General features: G+C 37.4%; 1 protein-coding gene across 2 annotated transcripts; it reads right to left on the reverse strand.

Moving 5' to 3' along the window:
- Nucleotides 1-24,967, reverse strand: LOC149815950 (autophagy-related protein 8C-like). 2 transcript variants are annotated; one of them, XM_089989118.1, is made up of 6 exons: nt 24,949-24,967; nt 24,227-24,295; nt 20,602-20,657; nt 20,463-20,515; nt 347-465; nt 1-272 (listed from the first exon to the last, which is right to left on the reverse strand). In XM_089989118.1, the coding sequence occupies exons 2-6, from the start codon at nt 24,261-24,263 to the stop codon at nt 178-180; spliced, it is 360 nt and encodes a 119-aa protein (XP_089845244.1). In that variant the 5' UTR covers nt 24,264-24,295; nt 24,949-24,967; the 3' UTR covers nt 1-177. The 2 variants fall into 2 exon arrangements, with proteins under 2 accessions (XP_089845244.1, XP_089845243.1); XM_089989117.1 differs by having other exon boundaries at nt 24,844-24,965.
- Between the last annotated feature and the right edge of the window lie 460 nt (nt 24,968-25,427).

Raw genomic sequence — 25,427 nt, forward strand, 5'->3', positions numbered from 1 at the left:
TAAGGAAAAATAACTATATCCAATATCATTTCAGATCATTCAACTAAGAAAAGAAAATATATCCATGAACAGAAAGAGGTAATTAGTGGTTTGCTTCCTCTTTCAACTGCTCACATTGGAGACTAGAGGGAGAACTGAGCATATGTACAGTTTCATCTATACGTGACTTTGTCAGGTCTAAAACGTACCAAAAGTATTCTCTCCACTGTATGTCATGTAAAGAAAGCCGTCCTCGTCCTTGTGCTCCTCATAGACTGCGGACATCATGGCACCTGCAAGCAGAAACTTTCAATGTGGCTAAAACAATAGTTTAAAACAAAAAAGAAAAAGTAGCATATTTTGTTACCAGTGGGTGGCAGGACATTCTTGACAAAGACAAAGATAGCTTTCTCTGCACTCAGCTTTATCCTCTTCCTCACAACATAAACAAACTGCCCCACAGTTAAATCGGCAGGAACTAGGTATCTGTTTGCATCAAACAAGCAATGAGAAATTTGCACAACTCATTCGCTTCAATTTGAGCCCAAAAAAAATGGTGAAATAACTAAAGCAGAGGCATTGTTGATGCATAGTTATCAAAGGCATGAAAAAAGGCAAGGCCACAAAACCATGCGACAGTAGAAAGAAGAGTTAGCTTGACCATTTTCAACAGATTTATCAGCATGACACTACCACTGGAAAAGAGTCTAGAGATACGTGGTTCAAGGACCAAATGACCAAACATGATTCACAGCATTTTGAGACACTCATGCATGTCTTCCGGAGGTATCAATTTTCCTGCAGAAACATATAAAATATCCTGACACTTTGGTATCTTGATACCACCAGGAGCGAGAAAAAAATGGGTTAAGGGATCGAAGGGGAAATTTTGGTTCTATGTTCAGTGGATCACACCTATCAAGAAAATTTATTTTGTTTCAGTACAACCCGTAGTGACATAAAATGGCCGAAGGGATAAATCTAGTACTGCTTTTCCTCGAGGATATGTCACAGGAAAAGATAATTTGCAACTCCGAGTTGTCAATTATATCGTTGTGTCAATTCTTTTTATTATTCTTTCCATCTCTTAAGCATAAACAGCTCAATTAATTCACTAGTAAACAGATCACGTGCATCAAAAAGGGAGGAGACAACAAGAATATGCTATTGGCCAATTTGGAATTAGGATCTGACCAATGATGAAATAACTAACATAAGGGTTGAAACAGCCCAAAGACTTCATGGAGCAAAAACTTCATTTCTAGGGATGATTGAAGAGCAAAGAATATAATGTCTAACAACAGCAAGTTGGCAAACGGTGTCCATATGATGTTGGCTGCCATGGAACATAGCAGATTGATCCAGTGTTTAGTATAGAGGAAAACAAGGACTTATTTTACTAATATCCAGAAGCATAACATTAGAAAGGGTTACTCAGAGCCGTCCATACCCATGAAAGAATGGTAGAACGAGTGAACTAATCTATTATTCATTGTTTCCACATCTGCGTGAGGAGACAAGGCCAGTAAAAAAGCCCAAGAACTACATATTTCTATAGCCGCCTATATGCTTATTATTTGAAAATGTAGTAGGTACACATGACCATTTTGCAAATATCAGAGGCTAGAATGCTAGAGAAATGGATCACAAAAATGTTCTTCATTCATATGAAAACATTCCCACATTTCGAACATCCATGAACTCCAGAAACACTAGATCACTAAGCTGCCAGCATTTGCTAGGATCTTTTTCTCAGTGACAAAAGAGTTGAACAAATCCATCCAGAGCATTCTCAATAAAGTGAATATAAATAGGATAAGAAGACCACTGACAACAGAAAACATCCCTAAGAGGGTTTCTCTGGGTTCTCCCGGTGTTTTTTTCGGTTGAGGGCAAGGATATCTAACAAGATGTAAATGCATTACTTCTGCATATGCTCTTGATTCACTCTTCCAGGTCAAAACTATATCATAACATATTCAATTACCTTGACATAAGGGAGAAAAAGAGGAGAAAAATTAAAAGATTATAGCATAAAATGTAGCTACAAAAAATGAAGACACAAAGAAATGACGGAATATCCCACTTTCCATCATATGGTTTGGTAAAGACAGAAGATTAAAAAGTCCCATGATAGAACCACGTCAAATTATCCAAGCAAAAAAAGTTAAAAGTTAATGCTTATTCACATTCATACAAATAATGATGAATTAAAAATTAATCACATTCATACAAATAGGTAAATAATAAAAATTTCAAATTATATTTTGAGGTGCTTTTAGGCCCTGTTTGGAATATGGGAACTGGGATAGGAGTTAATGCATTTGGCAAAAAGTTGGTCAAACTATCATCTGGTGGCTGTTTGGAAACTGGTAGCTGGGATGGGAGTTAATGCATTTGGGATGGGAAGTGACTTTGTATTTACACTAAAGCATGGAATTGACAGCTACGTGGAAGCTGCAAAATCCAGGATTTGGCAGCTGCCACTTCTTGAAATGCCACTTCCCATCCCAGCTACTAGTTTCCAAACAGGGCCTTAATGTGGTGTCAGCAAGAACCAATACTGAAGAGAATCTCTAACTACTTGCTTCTTTCAAAACAATAATGTTTCTTCCTTTGTGGTCACCATAATTAACCAGATTCATGCATCATATAGGCGGTTTCCTAATCCAAAGCATTGATCAGTGATTTGAGGTCCCCATCAAGGTTGTAAGTATCGCATCGTTACCTATATTGGTCGGGCTCAAATTAAGACCGTATTGTATCATGTCGTAAAACATCATAAATATTTAATAAAAAAATCAAAAAATCAAGAAAAATCAGAAAAAAAATTAGAAAAAAATCTAAAAAGATCATATCAAATGAATCAATGATGAGTTGCACAAAATACAATCATAAAATCACATATGAAGCATTTATGTCTATATGAGCTGCATAAGATATCATCAAACATCAACTAATATAGAATCATAGATAATATTGCATGCATATCTCACAAGAACAATACAAAATTTTAAATATCTTGCAATTAAGAACATGCCACAGAACTCATACTTTCATATTACATAAACAAAAATATTATGGCAATAGTTGCACTCGGTTTCCACTCATTGTCATGTCGAATCATCAGTTATATACCATCTTGACAATGTGTACTTGTCAAGATTCTCAAATTTACAGGGAAATTCTACAAAAAAACTATAATTATCTATGGAAAAGTGAAAATAATGAGGAAATGCAATAAATAATTGGAAATAACTAGAAATTAACTTGAAACTTAAAATTGAAAACTAAATAACAAAATTCTCAATTCTTAAAACTCTGCCTAGCCCTATAGATCTTTTACCTATTTATAGATGGGGAGAGTCTAATCCTGTCAAGCTAAGTTTCCTATTTTGACGAACACAAATTAAAAAAACAATCTAATATAATAAATTACCAAATTCAGGTTTGGATCCATTACATAGACCCAATAGCCGTTAGAAGACCCAAACCAAAAAACTATATCCAAACAATAAAAATGGATCTCACTGGATCTTGTAGACCCAGATATGTAGAGCACCTGCTCCTGCATCATTCTCACCGAGTTGGAGAAGGCTCGCCCTGAAGTTGGGTCTCGCTTTCGCTTCTTCCAGTTACGCTCCCACTGCAGGAAATAATGAACCGCTGGAACTTCTCAAAGGCATAGATCCGCTAGCACTGGTGAGATCCAATCCAAAGAATATACAAGCAAGTGCAGAACGAAGAATCGGTCCTCTAATAGTCGGTGCAGTGGGGGAGACAAAAGGGTCTTCATATGAGTCATGAGTCATGAGCCAAGCCAAGCATATCCAACTTAAGATGCACTTCGATGAAATTAAAAACAATTGGATCTAAGTTAACCTTAACTGGATCCAAATGGATTAGCGTAGGCCCTAGGTCAGATGGATATGATATGCTACGAATATGGGTTGGGTTTGGGATGTTCATATTTAGGTTCAAAATCAGTGGGGACTGGTTCTGGATCCAAGAACCAGTCTGAAAAGACTGGGAATCGGTCGATATGGCCTCTGAACCAGTCTGATTTTGAGTCAGCAGAAACGGAAAAAGTGAAAGAGAGACCCAACTAGAGGGCGAGCCTTCTCCAACTTGAGAAGAATGATGCAAGAGTAGGAGCTATACTTATCCGGGTCTACAAGATCCAATCAGATACATTTGTCTTTTATTTTGGGTCTTATAACAGGTATTGGATATATGTAATGGATCTAAACCTGAATTTGATAACTTATTAGATTAGATTGCTTTCTTAATTTTGGTCTATCGAAATAGGAAACCTAGGCTTTTCGGGATTAGACTCTCCTCATCTATAAATAGATGGAAGATCAATAGGGTCGAGCAAAGTTTTGAGAATTGAGAAATTTATTATTTAGTTTTCACTTTAAAGTTCTAAGTTAATTTGCAGTTATTTTTCAACTATTTCTTGGATTTTCTCATTATTTTTCATTTTTCATAAATAATCATAGTTTTTGGTAGAATTTTCCTGTAAATCCAAGACCGGGTTTACATCAATTTGGTATCATAGTTCAGTTTCAATCCTGGATTTTCGTGATGACGTGTGGTTCACAAGGTGATCCTGAAGAGAACTTGAGCCTGATCAAGTTTTTCAACATGAAGTTTAATCAATTAGAAGAGTTGCTAATATGCACAGGGTGGGTAGTGTTAACGTAAACATATAGGTTTACACATGTATTTCTGTATATATACAGTTAGGGGTATTTTTGTCCTTTCAGATATAAATATGAATCTTATGTATTTTTTATTTTTCTTTATTTTTCTTTTTTATTCCTAATAATGTAATCATTCCCAAGCCATATGGGCTTTTTGGGAATTAGATAGTCATTGGGACCCTACCCAACAACTCCCTAAGAGTCCTCTTGTGTATATAAAGGGGTTTACCCATGGTTGCCAGTTGAGGAAGCGGGAGCGGGAAGCGATACGGGAAGCGGGAGCGGGAAGCGAGGCACTTTCAAAATTTTAGGAAGCGGGGGACCACTTAGGACCGATTCGGGAAGTGTCTCGGAAGCGACCTAGGAAGCGTCTCGGAAGCGTCTCGAAAGCGAGGGGGAAGCGAAAAAAATAAAAATAAAAAATAAAAAATACAAAAAAATTGAAAAAAACAGGGGAAGTGTGGGGGAAGCGAGGGGGAAGCGTGATGGGAAGCGCGCTTCCCATTAAAGGGAAGTGTGTCCCACATTAAAGGGAAATGCGTCCCCCATTAAAGGGAAGCGCGCTTCCCAAAAAAGGGAGACGCTTCCCCCCACGCTTCGGAAGCGCGACGTTTCGCGCTTCCCCTTTTAGCTAGGCGCTTCCGGTAACCCTGGGTTTACCCCCTCTCTGATTTTATGCTTTTCTCTAAAGGTTGTTCCTTAATAAGATTCATTATTTTTATGTGTTCTCAGCCGTTAAGTTGCTCATTTTTTTGTTTTCTTGTGTTAACCCATAAGAGGTCATATTCTCTAAGTGTTCTCTTGCTATGGGCACACTAAAGCATATACATCAGTTCGTGGCATGGTATCAGAGCAAGATCGACTCCTTGGTGATATTCAACTCTTTCTCAAGCCTATTTGAAGTGGCGTGAGGATCAACCTTGCCTCGAAAAGTGTGCCTAGCAATAATTTTTTTTAAGATTGGTCATTTTATGAATGCATAGAGACGTTGGTGCTTCAAAAGGAGTTGAAAGTTGTTTCAAGTATTTATTTATCTTCCTCTTTCTTCTCTCTTGCTTTATATTCTTTGGTTCCATGGCCGACAAAGAAGTGGTGAAGGTAGTGCCAATCAAATTTGATAGAAAGAACTACAATTTATGGGCTACAGTCGTTAAAAGAATTTTTATTGGCAAAAGATTGTAGGAATATGTTGATGGTTCCGCAATTGAACCACAACTCACTCTCACAAAATCCATTAAAGAAAATGATGGAACCATCAAGGAAGAAGTTATCAAAGGAGAAGAAAAGGAAAAAGGCTTTATGGGTTATAAGAAAGCTTTTAAAGAATGAGAAATTGCATATGCCAAGGTATTTTCCCTATTCATGGAAAGCATGAACAAAGATACATGCGAGACTATTTTGGAATTTGAAAAAACCAATGAAACATGACTCTTTATTAAACAAACATATAATCAATGTGATCCTGCGTTTAGATGGGAGCTTCAAGACAAGATATACATGTGTAAACAAGGTGACGAGAGTGTTAGAGAGTACTTTGACTCTTTAAATAAGTGTGATCAAATGGCTAAGTTATAGCCCATTTGGGAAACTCCCAATGATGGTTAACTTAGAAAGAAGCAAATAAATAATAAACAATTTTTTCAATTTATGAGAGGATTGAGACCCTAGTTTGAACAAATGAGAATAATATCGTTCATAGTAGACAAGATGAGCTTCCTCTTATCCAAGAGGGGTTTTAGCTCAAGTTGGAATGGAATAGACTAGATTAAGATCTCAAAATGAAACAAGAGAAGCTAAGAACAATGTGTTGGTCGTTTCAAAACAGGGATCCAATACCCATACATACAAACCCCCACACTTTTATAAGAACAATAACTATGGGAAGAAATGTGTGTATGAAAGAAAAAATGAGGTATTTTTTATCATAATTATGGGAAATCGAGACATATTAAGACATATTGTCCGGAATTCAAGAACAAAGATGAAAAAAAGGTTGCTTTGGTTGGTACTTAACAAGTTGATCAAGACTCTTCAAGCAAGTCAATTTCAAACATCTCTTTCTCAACTCGCGGATGCATTACAACCTCTTCTCAAAAATTTGTGATCGGTGTCGCCATTGTTAAAATATATATGTAATATATATTTATATATATATATATATATATAAAAATATATTCTGCCCGATAAGGGGTATTTCTGTAACTCGTCCAATAGGGGCATTTTAGTCTTTTTCTTTTTTTCTATTTTTTCCCTTTTTCCTTTTCCATTTTTTCCATTTCTTTTTGTCTTTTTTTATTTTTATTTTTGTGCATTTAATGCACAGCCATTGGGGGCCCCAACAAAGAGTCGTTGGGCCCCCAACGGTCACAATTGTGACCGTTGGGAGCCCAACGACTCCTTGTTGGGACTCCCAATGGTCCCTCTCTCTTGCTTTTCTCTAACTCTCCCTCACTTCTCTCTTGCCTATAAATAAGTGGGGTCTCCCCCTTTGTAATGTGTGGCTTCTACAAGCCCTTTAGTGCATTTATAAGATTTTATGTTTTCTAGCCATTTTTGGTTTTTGTGTATGTCCTATTTTGGACTTGTTCTTTGATTTCTATGTGTGAATGTCCATTGTAGGACATACATTTCTTTTCCGCATATTTCATTACATGGTATCAGAGCATTGGCTGTGCTCTTGTTTCATATAGCTAGTTGTCTAGTTTTCTCTCTCTCTTTGTTTGTCCTCCATTCTTGATTATATAATGGAAGGAGAACAAAAGATTGATCTCTCCTTCAAGCTTAACGGTACGAACTACATGATGTGGGCCGCCGCCATGGAAAACAACCTCAAAGGTAAAAAGCTTTGGGGATATGTGATGGGCACCATTAAGGAACCTCAACTTCAACTTACAAAAATAGATGGTGATCAAGAAAAGGCTCTAGAAGGAAGTGCTCGCATGAAGGCTATTGAAGATCACCAATCCAAGGTAGAAGATTGGGAAAGTAAGCATGCAAAAATTCTTGCATGGTTCATGAACAACGTGGAGCTAAAGATTTGCGCCAACATTGCCAAATTCCGCTTAGCAAATGAAGCATGGTTCTTTATGAAAGGTATGTATACCCAAAAAGACCTTGCTCGTCAATTCTTTATCCAAGAAAAAATTTGTACCATTAAGCAAGGTGAAATGAGTGTAAGAGATTACTATAGCACTCTTGGACCTTTATGGGATCAGCTATCCCTTCTTGAACCCAAATGGGTATCAAGTGAAGATGTTGAAATGAGAAGAGAACAAATGGAGAAAGAACACTTTTTCCAATTTTTACATGGGCTTAGGCCTGAATATGAACAAGTAAGGTCCTCCCTTCTTCATAGATCAAAACCGCTTCCATTGGAAGATGCCATAGCCGAAATATGCCAAGAAGAAACTCATCTTGGCATGATTAAGGGAGGAGATGAAGTTCTTGCCGTGTCTAGACCCGGCAATCATATGAAAGCATATAAGCCTCCACACTTTGGGAGGCAAAATAACTATAATGGCAATTATAGGAAAGCTATTTGCCATCATTGTCAAGAACCGGGTCATATAAGACCTAATTGTCCAAAGATAAATGAGCCTCCAAAAGGTAAAGTTGCTACTATTGAAGAAATTCCCCAAAAGAAGGAGGAGCCAATGAAAGGGAAAGAGCCATTCTCCCTTGCTCAACTATCCGAAGCACTTCAAATTCTACTCAAATCGCCGTCAACTTCGGGAGCCGCCATTGCCTCTTCTTCTTCTCCAGGTACACCTTCTTGGATTCTTGACTCTGGAGCATCTTTTCATATGACCCCTATTGAAAATGGACTATCCAATGTATATAGCAACTCCAAAAATTCTTTTGTCTCCACCGCCGATGGTACCTCTTTACAAGTTAAAAGCTTTGGAACCTTAGATTTTTCAAAAGATTTTTTTGTGCCAAATGTAAGAGTAGTACCTCAACTTAATTTAAATCTCTTATCTGTCTCTCAAATATGTGATCATGGATGTGAAATCTCCTTCTCAACCAAGGATTGCTTTATACAGGATCTCCAGTCCGGGAAGCGGATTGGGCAAGGCCATAGGAGGGGAGATCTCTACTACATAACCAATTTGAAACTTCCCACCAACTCTTTTTGTAATCATGTCCAAGATAAAAATATAGAAACTTGGCATCAAAGACTTGGACATCCAAGCTTCTCAAAAATGTACTCCTTTCCTTTTGGAAAGAAATTTTGTAATGAGAAACATTTTGTTTGCAAGAGTTGTATTTTTGGAAAAATGAAATCCACCCCCTTTCCAAAAAGAACATTTGTGTCAAAAAGACCCTTTGAATTAATTCATTCGGATGTTTGGGGTCCTTCTCCGGTCATATCAAAAGGAGGATACTCATATTATGTTACTTTCATTGATGATTTCACTCGATATGTGTGGATCTATTTTCTCAATTTAAAATCCAAAGTTTTTAACTTTTTTAAAAAATTTCATATGATTGTCAAAAATCAATTTTCAACTAATATCTCCATTCTTCGATCCGATTCCGGTGGAGAATATCTATCAAATGAATTTCAAGAATATTTGGAAACCAATGGAATTTGTCATCAAAGGTCATGTCCTAGGACTCCCCAACAAAACGGTCTAGCCGAAAGAAAGCATAGACACATTTTGGAAACCACTAGGACCCTTCTCATTTCCAAAGAAATTCCTAAATGCTATTGGGCCGAAGCCTCCTTAACCTCCACTTATTTGATAAATAGAATGATATCCTCATCCCTTCAAAATATATCTTCATATGAAAAACTTTTTGAAAGAACACCCGATTTTAATAGATTAAGAATTTTTGGGTGTAAGTGTTTTGTCCTTACACATAAAAGAGATAAACTATCTCCCAAAGCTATCGAATGTGTGTTCTTAGGATACGGAGAAAATCAAAAAGGTTTTAGGTGCTTCGATCCCAAAAGCAACAAACTATATGTATCCAAAGATGTTACTTTTTTAGAAAATGAGAACGGTTTTGAGAAAAATAAGGATATTGATGAAAGCGAATATGCTTTCTTATTTGATCTTCTCTCTCAAGAAGATGTGACTCCTCATGTAGAGGATGTTCTTAATGATTTAGAGGATACTCCTCTTAGTAATAATGAAAATGGAAGTAATGATGTTGAAAATAGGTCAATTCAAACCTATACTAGGCGTGGCCAAGAAATTCCCATAAGTGCTTTAGAAAAATATTCTCAAAGTTCCAACATAGAAGAAACCTCTTTAAGGAGATCTAGTCGAATCTCCAATCCTCCTAATAGATTTGTTTCCTATGAATCCCTAACACCTAAGTATAGGGCATGTCTAATTGCATTACACTCTTATCATGAACCATCACACTATAATGAAGCCAAAAACATTCCTCAATGGGTTGAAGCCATGAAACTAGAACTTAGTGCCCTTGAAAAGGCTAAAACTTGGGAAATAACTTCATTACCCACTGGAAAGAAGTCTATTGGATGTAGATGGGTCTTCAAAATTAAAACTAAAAGTGATGGGTCATTAGAATGGTATCAAAGCTAGGTTGGTAGCTAAAGGATATGCTCAAGAGTACGGAATAGACTATGAGGAAACCTTTGCTCCCGTAGCTAGAATGACTAGTGTTAGGACTCTTATTGCGGTTGCATCCATTAAAAAATGGCCTATCTATCAATTGGATGTTAAGAACGCATTTCTTAATGGCGAACTAAGTGAAGAGGTCTATATGGATCCTCCACCAGGAGTGTCTATTGGTGAAAACAAAGTTCTTAAACTAAAAAAGGCACTATATGGGTTAAAACAAGCTCCAAAAGCTTGGCATGACAGATTTAGCAATGTAATGACTAGCTTAAATTTTCATTCATGTTATACTGACACTGCGTTATTTGTAAAAAGTGCAGGGTCCTCTGTAGTTATTTTACTACTATATGTTGATGATATGATCATCACTGGAAATGATGAGCAAGGAATCCATGATATTAAGAAAATTTTAAAAGAAAATTTTGACATGTCTGACCTTGGTTTCTTAAGATATTTTCTAGGTATTGAAGTTGCATATTCACCCCGAGGGTATATTCTCTCTCAGATGAAACTTGCTGCTGACATTTGTGCTAAGTCTGGAATTTCGGATGATAAAAAGACAGAAACCCCTGAGGTTATCAATGCAAAGCTAAGGCTGAAAGATGGGACACTTCTCGAGAATCCTACTCCCTATCGTCAACTTGTTGGGTCTCTGACATACTTATCCATCACTCGGCCAGACATAGCTCATGCAGTTCATTCCGTCAATCAATTTCAACATGCACCTACAACTGTGCACATGAGTGCAGTCTTAAGGATTGTCAGATATATTAAAAACACCATAACTAAGGGAGTTTTTCTTTCCTCTTCATCATCACTTGATTTAATTGCTTATACAGATGCTGATTGGGGAGGAAATCCCAATGATAGAGTCTCAACCACTGGTTTTTGTGTTTTCCTAGGTCACTCTATGATTTCTTGGAGATGCAAGAAGCAGCATAAAGTATCATTGTCCTCAACTGAAGCGGAATATCGTGCAATGGCCACTACAACCATGGAGCTTGTGTGGCTTAGAAGTCTCCTCTATGATATGGGCATCGTCATCTCAATTCCTTCGAAGATGTGTTGTGATAACAAGAGTGCTATCTATGTTGCAAGCAACCACACCTTCCATGAGCGTACTAAACATATTGAGATGGATTGCCACTATGTTCGAGATGAATACCTAAAAGGAACCATTACACTGCCCTACGTCACATCCGAGTACCAGTTGGCGGACTTCTTCACCAAAGCTCTTGCTGCTCCTCGTTTCATGTTTCTTCTCAACAAGCTTTTCGTTGTATCCCCGTAAAGCTTGAGGGAGGGTGTTAAAATATATATGTAATATATATTTATATATATATATCTATATATATATAAATATATTCTGCCCGATAAGGGGTATTTTTGTAACTCGCCCAATAGGGGCATTTTAGTCTTTTTCTTTTTTTTCTTTTTTTCCCTTTTTCCTTTTCCATTTTTTCCATTTCTTTTTGTCTTTTTTTATTTTTATTTTTGTGCATTTAATGCACAGCCATTGGGGGGCCCAACAAAGAGTCGTTGGGCCCCCAACGGTCACAATTGTGACCGTTGGGAGCCCAACGACTCCTTGTTGGGACTCCCAATGGTCCCTCTTTCTTGCTTTTCTCTAACTCTCCCTCACTTCTCTCTTGCCTATAAATAAGTGGGGTCTCCCCCTTTGTAATGTGTGGCTTCTACAAGCCCTTTAGTGCATTTATAAGATTTTATGCTTTCTAGCCATTTTTGGTTTTTGTGTATGTCCTATTTTGGACTTGTTCTTTGATTTCTATGTGTGAATGTCCATTGTAGGACATACATTTCTTTTTCGCATATTTCATTACAGCCATCTCTTCTTCCTCTTCTCCTCCATGTATGGCTCCTTGGCTTTTAGACTCGGGTGTCTTATCTCATATGACGTATGATGAATTTATACTTTCCATAGTAATTCTACTAGTAAAAGAAATATTTTTACTATCGATGGAACCTCTTTTAATATTAGTGGAATTAAAAATTTTGAAAAATGTCCTAGTTTTAGTATTCTTCAAATAAGATTTGTTTCAAAACTAAATTTAAATTTGATTTTTGTTTCTCAAATCACTGATCATGGATGTAAAGTCTCTTTCACTTCTAACCAATAATTAATACAGGATCTCCAATCCAGGAAGCAAATTGGGGAAAGGCATAGAGAAGAAGACTTGTACTATATGGATCGATTGAAAATTCTTATCAAGACTTTTTGCCTTAATATTAAAAAATTAGATAAAGTTTTGTGGCATCAAAGGCTAGGGCACCCTAGTATGTATAAATTATTTAATATTCCTCGTTCGAGGAATTTTTGTAATGAACAAATCTCATGTACTGATTATATTATTACTAAAATGAAATCAATTTTATATCAAGAGAAGTCTTTCTCTGCTTCTAAACCTCTTGAATTAGTTTACTCTAATGTTTGGGGTCCTGCCACTGTTACCAACAAAGGAGGATATACTTATGTTATTTTTGTGGATGATTACTCTCGTTATACTTGGATATATTTTCTCAAACATAAATAAGGAGTATTTGAGAATTTTAAAAAATTTCATAAGTTAGTGACAAGCCTTTTGAAGACCAATATATCTATTTTCATTCTGATAGAAGGGGTGAATAAATGTCTAACGACATGCAATAATATCTAAGAGAAAATGGTACATCATAAGAGGTCATGTGCTAATACACCACAGCAAAATGGTTTAGCCGAAAGAAAGCATTGGCACATAATAGAAACCACTAAAACTCTTCTCATATCTAAGAGTGTTCCTAAATATTTTTTGGTTGAAGGAGCTCTTAACTGCAGTATACCTTATAAATAGGTTGCACACTTCAAAAATTCAAAATTTTTCACCATATGAAAAAAATTATAATGTCTCGCCTGATTATCCTAGACTAAGGGTCTTTGGGTGTAGATGCTTTGTACTCACCCATAAGAATGATAAATTATCTTCTAAAGTCATCCCATGTATTATGTATATTCTTAGGATACAGAGAAAGCCAAAAGGGGTTTAAGTGTTATGCTGCTAAAAATAATAAGTTATATATTTCTAAGAATGTCATATTTTGAGTAAGAAAATGGCTTTGAAATTACCACACCAAAAGATAAAAAGGATTCCCTTCAAAACAATGTCACACAAAATGAAGACATTAATGAGATAACTTGCAATGAATGAACCCCAAGATCATCCAAATGTCATTTAATATCAAAGAAGAAAAGATAATGAACAACTAAGGGATTTAGAAAAATATTCAAACATAGAAAAACAAGAAAACAAAAGAATTAGGCACTCAAAGAGACCACATAGAGTCTCAGATAGTCTTGTGTCATATGAATCACTTGAACCTCATTATAGAGCTTGTTTATCAAAAAGTTATTCATACTTTGAACCTTCTATATATAATCAAGCAAAGGACTATCCTAAATGCAAAATGCTATGAATGAAGAAATCATAACCTTAGAGAAATCTCAAACTTGAGAATTATCTAACATACCAACCAACAAGAAATCAATAGGATGTAGGTGGGTATTTAAATTCAAAACTAAAACTGATGGATCTCTAGAAAGACATAAAGCTAGGTTAGTCGCCAAAGGATATGCTCTAGAATATAAAATTGACTATGGTAAAACATTTGCTCTTGTAGCACGAATGACTACTATTAGAATTCTCATAGACATAGCTTTTGTTAAGAAGTGACTAAATTATCAAATAGATGTTAAAAATGCATTTTTAAATGGTGATTTAAAATAAGTATACATGGATCCACCCCCTAGATATAATGTTCCTAAGGGAAAAGTTATGCGTTTTAGAAAAGCTTTATATGGTCTTAAGCAAGCTCCAAGAGCTTGGTATGATCGCTTTAGTTCTGTTATTCTTAAGTTTGGATACTTCATGTTACACTGACACTGCTTTGTTTGTTAAGAATTCGCAAGTATTGTCATTTTATTACTTTATGTTGATGTTCATAATTGGGGCAGATAAACAGGGAGTAGATAAAGTTAAATTTATTCTTAAGCAACGTTTTGAAACGACTGACCTTGCTTTTCGCAGATTTTTCTTAGAGATTGAGGTTACATATTCTCCTAGAGGGTATTTGATGTCTCAATCCAAATTTAAAGTTGAAATTACTAACAACAAAAGAGTAGATAATCATGAAGTAATAAATGCAAAGATGAAAATTGATGATGAAAAACCTCTAGAAGATCCTACTCCATATCGGTAGATGATTCGAGCATTAGCATACTTGACTATTACTAGACCAGACATAGCGCATGCAGTTCACATGACCAATCAATTTCAACACTCTCCTACCACTGTGTACATGAGTATTGTGATGCGTATTATTAGATATTTGAAAAAATCTATTTCTAAAGGAATATTTTTATCTTAATTTTCTCCTCTTAATTTAATTGTTTATTTTGACTATAATTGGGGGAAGACCCAAATGACAAACGCTCAACTATTGGTTTATGTGTTTTTGTAGAAGATTCTTTGGTATCATGAAAATGTAAGAAGCAACAAAAAGTAGCTCTCTCCTCCACAGAAGCTGAATATCGAGTCATGACAACTAGCACGACTAAAATTGTATGGTTAAGGCGTCTTCTCAAGGATATGGGAGTAATTATGACAGAGTCATCAATACTATGTTGTGATAATAAGAGTGCCATCTATATTGTTGAAAATCACACTTTTCATGAGCACATTAAACATATTGAGATGGACAATCATTATATTTGAGAAGAGTTTTTGAAAAAAACCATTTCACTACCATATATGACATCAGAATATCAGCTTGCAGACTTCTTAACAAAAGCTTTGCCTTCCTCGAATTTTCACTTCTTATTGGACAAACTTTTGGTGATCCCGCCATAAGTTAGGGGAGTGTTAACTTAAACATATAGGTTTACACATGTATTTCTGTACATATATAGTTAGAGGTATTTTTCCCTTTCACATGTAAATATGAATCTTATGTATTTTTTATTTTTCTTTATTTTTATTTCTTATTCCTAATAATGTAATGATTACCAAGCCGTATGGGCTTTTTGGGAATTAGATAGTCATTGGGACCCTACCCAACGGCTCCCTAAGAGCCCTCTTGTGTATATAAAGGGGTTTACCCCCTCTCTCATTTAATGCTTTTCTCCCAGGGTTGTTCCCTAATAAGATTCATTATTTTCATGTGTGTTCTCAACTCTTAAGTGGCTCATTCTTGTGTTTTCTTGTGTTGACCCATAAGAGGTCATATTCTCAAAGTGTTCTCTTGCCCATAAGTGGCACACTAAAGCATATACATCAGTTCGTGACAGGTAGACCCCGTGAAGTTGAGCAAATTCGGCACAAGAGGAAGTTATGGTAAGTGTAACCCAAGGAGCAACACCAAGACATGTGGACAACACAAGTTTGTCTCAAAACCAACTATTTTCGGCCAACCGATGATTTATCATTCCCCACTTTCATTTGACAAATCCAGCAAACACTCGTTGACAAAACTAAACCAACAACCTGTCTAAGGATCTCTACCGGCAAGAGGGGCGTCTTGTCACAGTGGAAGCGTGGTGCAAACCCGATCTAGAATTTACAGGGAAATTCTACCAAAAACTATGATTATCTATGGAAAAATGAGAAATCATTGGAAATAACTAGAAATTAACTTGAAAATGAAAACTGAAAACTAAATAACAAATTTCTCAATTCTCAAAACTCTCCCCTAACCCTATAGATCTTCCACCTATTTATAGATGAGGAGAGTTTATAACAAGCCTAGGTTTCCTATTTTGATATATACAAATTAAGAAAGCAACCTAATCTAATAAATTACCAAATTCAGGTTTGGATCTGATACATAGATCCAATATCCATTACAAGACCCAAAACAAAAGACAATATCCAAACAACAAAAATGGATCCCATTAGACCTTATAGACCCAGATAAGTATAGCTCTTGCTCCTGCATCATTCTCCCCAGGTTGGATAACACTCACCCTCGAGACCAGTCTTGCTTTTGCTTCTTCCAGATACGCTCCTACTGCACAACATAATGAACCGCTGAAACTTCTCGAAGGCATAGATCTGGTAGCATTTGGTGAGAAACAATCCAATGAATATCCAAGCAAGTAGAGAATGAAGAAATGATCCTCTAATAGTTGGTGCAGTAGACAGACAAAAGGGTCTTTGTATTATCCATGAGCCAAACCAAGCATATCCAATTTAAGTTGTACTTGGATCCAATTAAAAACAATTGGATCTAAAGTTAACCTTAACTGGAACCAAATGGATTAGAGTAGGTCCTGGGTCAAATGGACGTAATATGAAAAGAATTTGGGATGTTCATATTCAGGTTCAAAATCAATGGGGACCAGTTCTGGATCCAAGAACCAGCCTGAAATTTGCCGGTGTGGCCTCTGAACCAGTCTGATTTTGAGTCAGACCAGTGGCAGCCACAACAACAGGACCATACCGGTTCACCAGACCGATTTGACATGTGCTAGCAGCGAGTGGCCTCCCACCTGAGTTAGGGAACCCAGTGGGGAAGGCCTCTGATGCCTATGCTCCCTCCACACTGCCGATGATTCCGACCAGCAATTAGGGGGTTGCGGGCGCCGGCTGGGATCCCACTGGCGGCGACCCCCCCCTACTGGCCAGAACAAGCCTGGCATGGCCATGTGCCATGGTGGGTTGGGAAAACCCCACACTGGTAACTAGTGCATCCCTGGCCACCGGCTGGGTATTTTTCCGGCCTGTCACCAGCGGTGGTTGTCTCACTGTTGTCCTTATTGCTCTTGCCTTCACTCGGTTGCGAGCCGATGGTGGTGGTGGCACTCAACTTACGAGCGACAGAGCTAACTCCCTTCATAAACGCTAATTTTTAAACCAGTGAAGACAAATATCGATCCACCAAATGCAAGAAACCATTGGCAAGAAAAAGAATATGACTGATCTTTCTGACAATGATCACTGATTCCACTAGATAATTCCCGACCCTAACACACTTGGGCAACAAGTCATTAGGCGACGAATCGCCTAGATCTCGATCGCCATCAGTCCTCATCAGTTGCTGTTGTGAGGGATTGAACGCAAACGAGAGGAGGATTCCAAAATTGCATACCGCATAGACCAACGTTTCGGAGGAGGTTGTCCATATCACCATTGAACGGATGGAGTGGGAAAGAGGAAGATGAGAAGCCTGATATCTGGGAGAGCTCGACCTTCGCGAGAGCTTCCAGAATCGTCCGATCACCGGACTCGACGACCCTCACCATAGCGAGAGAGAGAGAGAGTGTGTGTGTGTGTGTTAGGGTTCACAAACACCCATCGTTCAGAAGAGGAAGAGGACAGCCCGGCGACGAGGCTCTCAATAGGGAGGTCGGTGGAGTGTGTGTGTTAAATCAAATTTTTCTTTTGGTAGGAAAGATTCCTCCACCCCCCCAGGTGGAGGAATTTTTCCTATCAAAATTGTACTTTTTAGAAAAACTCTCTTTGAAAATTCTCTCTTGTTTGGAACGGTCGAAAAAACTGTACTTTTTTCTTTCCTACCTTTTTCTCACTTCCAAACGTGCCCTAAAAGAGTTCAGCCAACCATGGAGAGATGCATGGAGGCTCGGCCATTGATGTTCCGACCAGTGGCAGACCCGCTAGTGTGTTCAACACCCTTTGGCGGTCCTTTGTGGGTACATGGCCGGCTGCAATAGACACTCCTGTCACCAATAGAGATCCTTGGACAGGCGGCTGATCTAGTTCTGTTAACGGGTGTTCACCGGCCTCGTCGGATGAAGTTGGGGACTCATAAAGCATCGACTGGCCGAAAAAAGTTGGTTTTAAGACGAACCTACTGACCTCTTGGGGTTGTCCACCTGTCTCGGTGTTGATCCCCGGGTGGCACTCACACAACTTCCCCTTGCACCAAATTTGCTCCAACTTCACGAGGTCTACCCATCAAGCTCAAGTTCTCACCCTGTGAACCACGCATCATCACGAAGACCGAGGGTTCAAACTAAGATCTAATACCAAATTGATGTAAACCCAATCTCAAATTTACAGGGAAATTCTACCAAAAACTATGATTATCTATAGGAAAGTGGGAAACAATGAGAAAAATGCAAGAAATAATTAGAAATAGCTGGAAATTAATTTGAAACTTAAAATTGGAAACTAAATAACAAATTTCTCGATTTTCAAAACTCTGGCTAACCCTATAGATTTTCTACTTATTTATGGATGAGGAGAGAAATCCTGACAAACCTAAGTTTCCTATTTAGATAGACACAAATTAAGAAAGCAATCTAATATAATAAATTACTACATTCAAGTTTGTATTTGTTACAAGACCCAAAACAAAAGACAATATCCAAACAATAAAAATGGATCCCATTGGATCTTGTAGACATGGATAAGTATAGCTCCCGATCATGCATCAATAAATAGCATCAAGAAACTACAACAACTACGCCTTCATCCCAAAACAATTGGGGTTGGCGATATGAACCAAAAAAGAAAATCATTCTGGGTCTTCCACATGAATCCTTCTCCTCTAATCATTTCTATCAAATGCCATGTCCTCGGTGAGGTTCAAAGCATTCATATCCTTTCCTATCATCTCCATCCAAGTCTTATTAGGCCTACCCCGACCTCTTTTAACTAATATATTTTTCCATTTCTCCATCCTTCTAACTGGAGCATCATTAGGCCTTCGCCGAATATGTCCAAACCACCGTAAACGATTCTCTCTCATCTTATTTTCAATGGATGCAACACCTACCTTCTTACGTATCTCCTCGTTTCGAATCTTATCTTTTATTGTATTTCCACACATCCATCTAAGCATACGCATCTCAGCTACACTCATTCTTTGAATATGATGTCTCTTGGCAGCCCAACATTCCAGAACATATAGTAAAGCGGGCTTAATTATCATCCTATAAAACTTTCCCTTCAACCGCAATGGCATTCTACGATCACACAACACTCCAGTTGCACTTTTCCATTTCATCCACCAAACCTTTATCCTATGATTTACATCTCCATCAATTTCTTCATACTTTTGAATGATAGACCCCAAATATTGTATTTCTTGCTCACCAAGCTTCACTACACTCCCATCACTACTTCGTTGCTTACTAAACCGACATTTCATATATTCTGTCTTACTCTTACTCAACTTAAAACCTCTTGCTTCAAATGTCTGTCTCCATAATTCTAACTTAGCATTAACCCCAGCTCTAGACTCATCAATCAAAACAATATCATCAGCAAACAACATATACCACGGCACATTTTCTTGAATTGATCTCGTAAGCTCATCCATCACTATAGCAAATAGGAAAGGGCTTAATGCAGATCCTTGATGTAACCCAACCGTTATAGGAAAATTGGTTGTCACCCCTCCACAAGTGCGGAAATAGCATCAAGAAACTGATGTTGTGATTACATAAAAAACTGATTTTAAAATAGCTTTTCATCCCTTTTGTGATTAGTTAGTCCATGAGTTCTTTAAGCGTGTCATATCCTCATAAAAGGGTGAAAGGTGATCAAGCAGTTTGTAAACTTATGTGGATTGCTTACATAAAAAAAAGATTATGAGTCATGCATCCAATTGAAGATAACAGGTGATGAGAGAAGACTTCTAAGATTGAACATACCATAGCTGATGTAGCTAAACATGTGAAAGGATACAATAGCCTCTATCTATCTATATATTTATATATCGTTGTGAGTGTGTGGACAAGTGTTTGTGTTGCTTCCCCAGTCCTGCTCACATCCCTAAAGACAAATTTGATATCCTTCAAGTACAATGTCTGCCATGGGAACCAAGTATACACAATGGCTTTTGAGTCAAACTCTAGGACAACTCATTGTCCATGACGTTTAGCCCCCTCCATAAAGTCTACATATGCCCATCCACAAAATGCACCTCTTTATCTATGTAACAGAATGGGATTTTGCGTTCCAGTGTGATATCCTAGTCTATGCCATTTATTGGGACCGGTGGCTGCATCCAGATACACGCTTAGGAACTGGAGATTGGAAAAGAAAACAATAAATGAATGCTAGGATTCAGATACAATAAACAGGAACAAAGTAGAAAACAAATTTTAGCAGTAATCTTGGCGATAAACAGCAACAAAGTAGAAAATAAATTTTAGCAGTAAACTGACTTTTTCTTGTCAATGTCTGGTATGTCACTCCTGTCTGCCTTTTCAACAATGACCTAACATGAAACAACGCACAAGACATGGCAAAGTCAGATATAGTACCAACAAAATATAGATCATTACATAAAAAAACAAATTTTACTGGAATCCTGTCAGGGTACTTCTCCCGAATGCGAACAGCTTCTGCCTGCCTTCTTTCTAGCATTTCAAAATAACAGAGACTCAGTTCAGTAAACAACAATCTGAACTAGAAACTCATACACAATAATCACAATGAGCTATTATAGCACCTTAAAAGCAACACCAAAAAGGAGACATGGGCATGTGCATACAAGTACACGATGCATGAGAGAGAGAGAGAGAGACGGCATGCATGGTGTACAAGACATAGGTGTGACATAACAAAAAACAGGATTTATGAAGGAAAAACCTTATGTCAATATGTCCAATAAATGCAAGTGCACCAAATCGAATACACAAGGACAAAGAAGCATTGAGTTGGAAAAGTATGTTGTCAAGAGTTTAATGGAGTGAAGAAGAATTGTAGTTTGAGGAGAGATAAAGGTTGACCACACCAATAACTGTAATGGTGAGAAGCTTCATGACTTCACCCATCAGTGAACTACCTCTGCATTGATTTGCAATGCACACTATTCAAAAAAGAATGCATGCATTCAACACAAATGTTCTTACATATGTGGCCAAAATAGCTCAGGAAACCAAGCCCACTCTTTACTACAATGTTGTAATTCCGATGGGACAAGTGATCAAATCAATTTGGGCTTTCCAGTACTCAAACATTATTGAGTACAACAGGAACATTCTAATATATGTGGTAGAATAACCTGGAAACCTGTGGAGAATAACCAGGGAAAACAAGCCTCCTTGTTATTGCAATGTTGTAAAACTTGGATTGGCGAAGGTATCGGTCAAAATCTCCCCTTTTATGATAGACAAGCTGGGGGTTAACCCCTATGGGATTCAAACCCAAGACACCCCGGACAGCGATTATAACAAATGTGAAACTCAATAACAAGCTCAACTGAATCAGATCAGCGATGTACGTTCCAAAGTAAATTAGGAAAAAATAAAATTTAAACTGAGCCAAATACTGTCATACAGACAAATACATGGTTTATAGGAACCAACACAGACACAGTTGGTATAACACAAGAGTTTTGCAAGACTAGGACATAGGGACATGATCATACAAATAAGTAAATATATATGTAATTATTTACACACACAGATATATATATATATATATATATATATATATAATGGATCTAAGTTGAAAATTGATACGCAACCTAATCAATGACAAATTCTAAAAGAAGAAGCACATAAGTAAATATCAAAAGAAGTAATCAAGATCATAAAAAGCAATAGATAAAAGTTAAGGATATGGTGTTGACTGTGTCTAACACATGATGTGTCCATGAAGTGTCATGGTGTGTCCTATGTCAGTGTGCCGTCGACAAGGGGCATGCACGCTAAGTAAAGTGACTATGTGACATAGGCCAAATATGAATCAGTTCAAACCAGATTCAATTTTGAAAATCTATTAGCCTCTCCTATATGAAATAGTTAAGGACCCTGTAACTGAATAGCTTACAAGAAAAGAACAATAGTGGATCCAAGATATCATAGCTCCTAAACACCAAATCAATGAGATCACTTTCTCTGGCTCGCATCCTAAGCTAGCTTCCGAAATGGAAACAAAAGAAACAGCCTATTGTCTCAAGCAGCTTCTTGAAGTATGGATGACATATTCCGAGAACTTTGGTGTTAATCCTTGGGGCTCAAATCTGGCTAATAATCTTGTTAGGAAACTGCAATCTGAATCAAAGTTTCTGATGTGACTTTACAAAGAACCATTGTAATGGGGCACAGAGTGCATGGAAGAGTCATAAGAAGTTGAGCTCAGTGACAAAAAAAATAACGTAGCTTTGGATGCCACTACAGGAAGCAGGAGAAACTCTCATTTTGAACAAGTCCTGTTGTACGCTTCATCTTGGATGAGTAAAATGACACAAGAACCATGTGCCTTGAAGGTATCCATGGTTAAATACTGAAAATAAAATGGAGACCTTGTCTCTAGGTGCTAAAACTTGCCCATGCTTCAGTAACTGAATCATAGATACTTTCAACAGTATATTTCTACAAACTTGTAAAAACAGATATATAATAATAGAAAATGCAAAAAACCTAGTGCTCAAACTCACTGCACTGGAAATTATAATCAACATGGACCTAGGCTCTTTGCAGGGCCAAAAAAATATAAATTTCTATTATATTGCAAAGATGAAGGCAGAACATTCAACATGGTGCTGTATTAGGAATACAGCCCTCTTACAGTTAAGGAACTATCAAATTATCAAGTAATTTACAGGGACTTGTTCCGCTCCTCATACGCTCGCTAATCTCCTTCCTTACACTCAAGAAAGTTGTACGTCCTTTCAGTGATCGATGAAAAAACGTGTCTCGTCCTCCTACGGCTTGTCTTATGTAATCGCGCGCATTTGTATTTTCTAGATATTAGCTATGCTTTTCTCTATTAATAAGCTAAGCAAGCGAAGCATAGTAGCCGACAGAAGTGGCGCTATTGCTTGCTGTTGGTTGGTTCGGTGTCTCGGAGTTTTAATCTTCCTATTAATGATTGTGACAGCTTCTACAGGATACGTACCACCTTGGGGTCAGATGAGCTTTTGGGGAGTGCCAGCATTTCGCTCCCCTTCCTCTTTCCTTTCGAAAGATATATACCTAGCCAGTTTACCCAATTGTTGTAGTAGAAGAAGCAGAAAAATATGGAAAGCGTTTTCAACAAATGGGCACACTGAAATAGAATGCCGTATCTTCGAAGAAAGTGAATATTGAGCGAATGGAACTCGTAAGATAGGAAGCCAGAGAAGGCTGGCTGGGAGCTGTATGAGCAGTAACATCCACGTACTGCTCCGTGAGAGCTGCAAGTGACTTTCTCACTGCCAGTGTAGCCTACCCTTGCTCCACTGCGAGTGCAGCCTACCTGGAGCCAGCTTTTAGGCTTTCTAATTTTATTTCTGCTTGAAAAATACATGCAAATAATAACAGAGGAAAATAACCTTTTTTATCAAAAACAAAGTATGAATATGACAACCACCAAGAGACAGACGTTAAGAGCACAACTACTGGTGAATGATTAAGGGATTTGACTTTAATCCCTATTAGTATAGAAAAATTTTGGTGCTGGTGATGGTACTCAAAACATAGTTTCCTTCACCTACCAAAACCAACTACAAGTTCCAAATGGAATTACTATCTCCAATATCACAACCTAAGTCATTAAAATCATTAATTTCCAGTTTCTTGATTAAGTCACGACCAAGAGAGACGCAGAGCGTTAGTTGTGCATGCAAAAACCCAAGTTTCAGATTAGGTAGAGTACTTCATCAAAGGAAAAAATAATAATTATAATAAAAGAGAATAAAAACAATAGAAACCAAACGCATGCAAAACTACCAACATCAAGTGTAGCCAAAAGCGAAAACAAAAGGCATTCCTTTAGTCCAAAACAAAACTTATCAAAAAACTCTATAAATCAATACCACATATTACTATTCAAGCAACACGAATGAAACCAAAAACTAACCAAGCATACAGAATGATCAGCCGATGAAAGGCAACTAAACCGTTACAAGAAAAGGAATTGGCAATCATAGAAGAAGTAAGAAACTGAAAAAGAAGAAATCTTTGTAGTGAAGGAAGATAATAGAAAAAGAAGCAATAACCAAGATGATGTTCCAGCTTGAACGAAGTATTCGTCATGGTGAAATCCCCCTCTTCCTTTCTCTCTCTTCCTACATTACAAAAAACAACAAACCAAACAGAAAAATCACTAGAAGGGTGAAAAAAAAACTCCATTATGCCAATAATAATGATGGTATAGAGATAGAAGTAGAAGGAATCATCCCCATCCCACCAAAAGAGGAAACAAGCAATAAAAAAGAGAGAAAAGGCTGTCTGGACCAGCGTCTCTTGCAATTAACAAGGGGAAAACGAAAAGTAATCACATGGGCATCCTATAAAATATCTGAAAAAACACGGAAACGCGAACTTTCGAAAAACCGATCAAAATTCTTCCCAACCACAAACTAAAATTTGTGAAAATAAGAGGAACCAAGAAAGAAGAAGAAGAAGGTCTCATCTACCACTTAGTGCAGTTACAAACAATAAAAAAACAACGAAGGAAATCATGAGGATCCTTGTAAGGACTAGAAAACCAAGGAAAACAAGAATTTTCAGACACCAATAAAATTGTTTCCCCAAAAAACAAGAACCCTTGAAGGTATGAGATCAACCATCGTCAAAAAACTATCAAAAAAGTGTTCTTTGGAGACGAGAATACCTCGCAAAAACCGCAACCGATATCGAGAGAATTAAGTTTCAAAGGAAAAGAAGAGAAAAGGAATAAAAAGAAGGGAGAAAGAACCGAAGAGTGAAGGAGACGAACCCTTCCGATTATATGCCGAAGAAAAAGAATACTTGGGGAGCAAGAAGACGCGACAGAAACGCAATCTGGTGAAGGGTGAATTTGTCAATCTAGGCATTTGATATAGACGTCAGATATAGAAACGTTAGTCAGCCTTGTAGAGCAAGCTCCAAATAACGTCCTGACAGGTGTAAATTCCTTTTTTTTTGTACTTTTCCCGTAGAATACCTAGGGGTGTCAAGGTCTAGGGGTGTCAAGGTTTGGTTCGGACCCATGTATATCCGTATCCGAACTCGACTAAAGAGTTCTGGATTTGGCTTGAAGCCCAATTACCCGGATTAAAAACAAAACAGGGTAACCAAACCCAAATCACTTTAAAATATCAACGACCAAACCCACTTAATTAAGACAAAGATAGATCGGGCTTTAATCGTTCCGGTTTACAAGACCTAAATCCACAAACTGAGAAAGGGATAAGATGATTGGGAGCCAGGAGAGGG

Source organism: Nuphar pumila, chromosome 15 (assembly GCF_984573655.1).
Source record: "Nuphar pumila chromosome 15, dmNupPumi1.hap1.1, whole genome shotgun sequence".
NCBI lineage: Eukaryota > Viridiplantae > Streptophyta > Magnoliopsida > Nymphaeales > Nymphaeaceae > Nuphar > Nuphar pumila.

Coding starts and splice junctions, on each gene's coding strand:
- LOC149815950 (XM_089989118.1), bottom strand. CDS start 24,263: ATGACGAATACTTCGTTCAAGCTGGAACATCATCTTG. Junction 20,516..20,601: donor AGTACCCTGACAGGATTCCA/GTAAAATTTGTT, acceptor GTTTCATGTTAG/GTCATTGTTGAAAAGGCAGA. Junction 466..20,462: donor CCAGACATTGACAAGAAAAA/GTCAGTTTACTG, acceptor TGATGCAAACAG/ATACCTAGTTCCTGCCGATT.